At 48.2% G+C, this 5,097-nt stretch overlaps 1 protein-coding gene across 1 annotated transcript; it reads left to right on the top strand.

The window, feature by feature from the left end:
* The first annotated feature begins 235 nt into the window (after positions 1-235).
* LOC136514436 (WRKY transcription factor 55-like) lies at positions 236-2,977 on the top strand. Its single transcript, XM_066508394.1, has 3 exons — positions 236-918; positions 1,348-1,479; positions 2,218-2,977. Exons 1-3 carry the CDS (start codon positions 317-319, stop codon positions 2,726-2,728), a joined length of 1,245 nt encoding a protein of 414 aa, XP_066364491.1. The 5' UTR covers positions 236-316; the 3' UTR covers positions 2,729-2,977.
* Positions 2,978-5,097: the final 2,120 nt, after the last annotated feature.

Below are 5,097 nucleotides of genomic sequence, written 5' to 3'. Positions count from 1 at the left end.
TACAATTAATAAGCTTATTTATTATTTATTACTACTACTACTCCTCCTAGTAATCGCCCTGACCAATGACTCGTTCTGCTTTGTTACCGCATATATATAGTGAGTCGTTCCCCCTGCTGGCCGTGTACGTACCACGCTGTTTCCTGCTATATACTCCCCTGCCATGGCAGCATGAAACACAAATCCTTGCATTGGAGCTAGTATACATAAGTTAACCTCAGGGAGGCTCCGACGACACAGATAGATTCATAGATAGATACATACCAAGCCTATAGGTACAAAATCACAGACAACAACGCGGTCCATCATATCGTTGATGCACGTCCTTGCAGCCCACCCAGCAGCAGCTCCTCCACTCGCGCTGCTTGCTTGCGTTCTCGACCACCGCTACAGCACAAAGGAGCTGAGACGACCGCCGACCATGGACGACGTGCTGCGGCAGATCGACGAGGGGTTCCGCCTCGCCAGGGAGCTGATGGAGGAGCTCCCCGCGGCCCAGAATGAGCCGACCTACCTCGCCGACCGCTGCCACGGCATTGTCCAAGCCTACGTCGCGGCCATCCGCATGCTTCACCCGCACGGCGGCACGGAAGACGCGTCATCGTCCCCACCGCCGCTTCGGCCTCCTCATCCTCCTCCTCACTTCGGCGGCGATGGTAGTGGAAGAGGCCAGCACGACCACGTCATCCCTCAGCTGGACCTCCTCCGCCCGTTCTTCGGCGGTGCTCCTTCTCCTTCGGCGCCGTCGTCGTTCCCGCACAACCTCGGGCGCCTGCTGGCAGAGTCATCGTTCATCAACACCGCGCCCGTGGTTGACGCGTTCGGCACCGGCACATCGTCAGGCGGGCCGGTCAGGCGGCAGGCTTCATCGTCGCGGTCCTCACCGCCGGTCCAGCCGCGGCAGCAGCACAGGAGGAGGTACGTGCGTGCGTTACCGTTCCTTCGTTCCCCGGCTTGGCTTGGCGTACGTTAGGGTTCTGGCGGGCCTGCAGTTCGTTATGCTTTTTGGCGGTCAAGAGTTCAAACCCGGCCTGGCGGAGACCCTTTACCACGTCATGGCACGGAATTTTCCACGCACGCACCCGGTATTTGTTCTCCGATTGCGACGCGCCCCCGAATACGTACTGCGTGCCGAGTCACGGGGCGTTATACACAAGTTACACGAGCGTTTACTTGGGGATTAATGAATACTGCTTTGTTAGCTATATATATACTGGATTAGGAGTTGTTGATGGTAGCGTCATCAGGTCTTATATTACTCTAACTTGCCTGCGAAAGAGATAGGGGAACAACTAGTACTGATTAATATCATTTTTATTCCGCCTCGGTGATTATTATTAATTTCAGGAGAGAGAGTGGTGAGAGGATGACAATAATGGTTCCGGTACAGCGGACGGGCAACACAGATCTGCCACCGGACGATGGCTACACGTGGCGCAAGTATGGCCAGAAGGATATACTGGGATCCAGATTTCCAAGGTAATTCAATTTTGTTTTGAATTCATGCAGAAATTTACTTTGTTATTTGGCATGGTTGAATTCTTCTAAACTTTGAAAAATCTTTGAATTACCTTATAATTAGTTGAGGTGAACAGAGATTCATATTGTTAAATCAATATTATTGCCAATCTCGTCTATATAGTATAGTAAATCTCACTTATATGATATTACAAGTAAAAAAAGATTTAATTGACTGGGACGCTGGTCACGAGATTCAAGTCACTATAAGCATGCTTCCACAACCTTTCCTAGCTATATGCTCGCATGGTTGTGGGTCATTCACATTTGACTTCATTTTGCCTTGATTATATTGCTTCACTTTTCCTGCTTTCTCACGGCAAAGGCCAACATCAGTCAATATAAGCTGGTTCAAAAGTCCAGTTATATATATTGTCTGATTTTGCTGTCTTAGATTTCACCTGGCTCGTGCGTATCCTGTGTCAATGTGTGCGCGCAAGAAATTGATTAGACAGAAGAAATCATAACACGAAGTAGTGTGAATGGCTAGTTTGCAACAGCGACAATTTCGCGTAGTCAAAACACCATGCGTATCAATATTCATTTAAGTAATATCCATATGCATCTCAACTCGTTGAGAATAATTTTGCATGCATGGTATGTGTATATGTAATTAATATATACTTGCATGTAGTGTAGCATATTATTGCTGTCATTTGATTTGCAGTTTTACATGTTGCTATATATATATATCGGCAGGAGCTACTACAGGTGCACTCACAAGAACTACTACGGGTGCGAGGCGAAGAAGAAGGTGCAGCGCCTAGACGACGACCCGTTCACGTACGAGGTCACCTACTGCGGCAACCACACCTGCCTCACCTCCACGACGCCGCTCCTTACCCTCCCAGCAGGCCCCGCTACTGCAGCCTCAACTGTCGCCAACAAGCTAACGAACTCCCCGACTGGTTCAGCAACGACAGTCCTCGCCGCCGGTCAGGACCCCTTCATGGCGGCCGCTGAGCATCCTGCACCGGCGCTGTCGACAGCCATCCAGCTCGGCATCAGCTGGATGCCATCAGCCCTCGTTGGCTCCAGTGCCGCCGAGGGAAGCAGCACTCAGGTGAACGTGAACGTGCCCGCCTCAGGAAGGGACACCTCCGAATACCCGGTTATGGACCTCGCCGATGCCATGTTCAACTCTGGCAGCAGCGGAGGGAGCAGCATGGACGCCATCTTCCCTGCTCATCACGATCGACGTGATACCTAGATCCATGTGGATGCATCCGAGGATCAATTTTTTGTGGGGATCGATCCATGATTCGAGTTTTGATCATCATGACCGTAACTTCTTACAACAACCATGTAGGTGTAAGCATGGTATATATATAGGTTCAAGTTTGTTCTTCGATCTTAATTTAGCCACTTAAATCGCTAGATAGATTAGTTTGCGGCTATGCCGTGCTAATAAAGGTGCTCACAGTTAATAGGTATTGAAAGAGTGAGTGTACAGGACATGTGTCAGCCCCTCTTGTACATTATAAAAGCAATGATATTTGTATTTGTATTTGTAAAACTCTTAGATTCATGTTTGTTAGCAAATAAAGATCGAAAACAAGATACAGATTTTTACTCAAAAGATCTTGCGGGGAAAAATCACAGCCTATATGAGGATAGTTTATAAAACATAGGGAATACAATGTGCGATCTGCTCTTTGCGTACGACTTAGCGGTAAAATGAAATACCATATATGTTATACTTTTGTCTTGCGCATTTCGTTCCATCTTCTCCGATGTTGACGCAACACATGCACCAACCTTGATCAACAAATGATGTGATATATTTCATATCATCACGTGATCTTATTGGTTGGTTCATCGATCTTGACCTCACTTGCTCTTCACCGTTGCCTTCGTCCATCAACGGCAAGTTCGAGCTCAAGCTTCCTCGCCAAGCAGTTTATCGCTTCAAAGCCGCTGACTTGCCCTTCACGCTTTCAACCGGTCCATCAAGCCAAGCCTCATCTTGATCTTCTCCATCTAGTCATATGACTCCATGTCATGTCTCATGTGCAATGAGCTCATTCATCACATGTGTGAGCCTTGCAACCAATCCAAGCCATTTTTACCTCCATGGCATGTGTTGCTCACAAAAGTGTTCTTGTGGACAAATCACATGTGTATCTCACACAAACACATATTAGTCCACCTAAGATATCACCCAATTACCAAAACTAAACTAGGGACCTTTCATCTAGCCGCCTCTAGTGTGGCGGATGCCTAGCTACCTTTAGAAATGTTATTTGTAGAGGCGGGTGGTAACTGCAACCGCCTCTACAAATCTATTTATAGAGGCGGCTGAGTTCTCCAGCTGCCTCTACAAATTGGATTTGGTAGAGGCGGCTATAAATATCATCCTCCTCTGCAATGTTTCCCGCTAATTCTTTGAAATTTTCTACCAAAATTGAAAATGAATTTGTGATTCCAGTGCAAACATAAACATATATATAAAAATGAAAATCATCAAGTACCAAAATTGAAAGGTTCTTTTATGCTTGCTACAAAATCTGATATTGCTAAAATTGGTGATGATGCGCTGAATTTGTCCAGTACTCATGCTATAATAGAGCAACATTTAGTGGACACAAAGTCTGAATTTCCTTTGTCACAAAATAATTGATCTGATAGTGCTTGTGATAAAGAAGAGTTGTGTGATAATGCTTTTATTATACCTATCACTTCTGGAAAGCCGAAATTCCCTGACGGTTTTTATTTTTTTCACGGTTATTGTGTAAATCATCAGGGTAAATGTATTTTTTACGGTACCCAAAACACGCACAAGGAAAATACGTAACCATCAGGAAATTCCCTGACGATTTTTGTATTTGATGGTTATTAAAATTACACACAGGGAAATTATCTAGGAGGCGTGAAAGCAATTGATGATCGGGGAAAAAGCCCGCCTGAACTTTCATTCTGCCACTCCAAAGATGGAAAGGTGGGCTTTCGGCCCGCTAGAAACATCCGTTTCCGCTGTACTGAGCCTAAGAGGCGCATTCAGGAAGGAAAAAATAGAAGGCAAACCCTATCCCTGGCCGCACCCACGCGGTCCCTCCCCAGCGCCGCAATCTTGCGAGGCCGCGGCTCGTTCTCCCGCACGATGCTCCTGCACTCCCGTGCACCGCCCCTCTGCGCCTCCCCGCACGCCGCCCCACCGCGCCATCCCCCACGTCGAGCCGCCCCATCCGCCCGCACGCCGCCCCTCCGCGCCGCCCCGTCCGCCCGCACACCGCCTCTCCATGCCCTCCCCCATGCCGCACCACCCCTCCGCGAATCCATGCCGCCACGGCTCCCTGACGGCTCCTCCACCCCACGCCAACGGACACCACTTGGGTCCTCCTCAGTCTCCTCTGCCCCTATTTCACGCCTACGAGCAGCGGACGTCCGTCAGAGGCAGCTACACTAAGAAAAGGACAGTGCATGCAAAGTGGCAATAGGCTTGATAGTGGTACGTGCAAATATCTGAACCTATGATTTGTTGTATCGAACATCATTTGTTTACATTAACATGAGGTACATGTTCGTGTGCAGCGACTTTATCGACGCCTGGGCGAGGAAGTTCCAAAGGAAGCGCTAAGC

This window comes from Miscanthus floridulus, chromosome 16 (assembly GCF_019320115.1).
Source record: "Miscanthus floridulus cultivar M001 chromosome 16, ASM1932011v1, whole genome shotgun sequence".
NCBI lineage: Eukaryota > Viridiplantae > Streptophyta > Magnoliopsida > Poales > Poaceae > Miscanthus > Miscanthus floridulus.
This window is presented reverse-complemented; position numbering and strand designations above follow the sequence as displayed.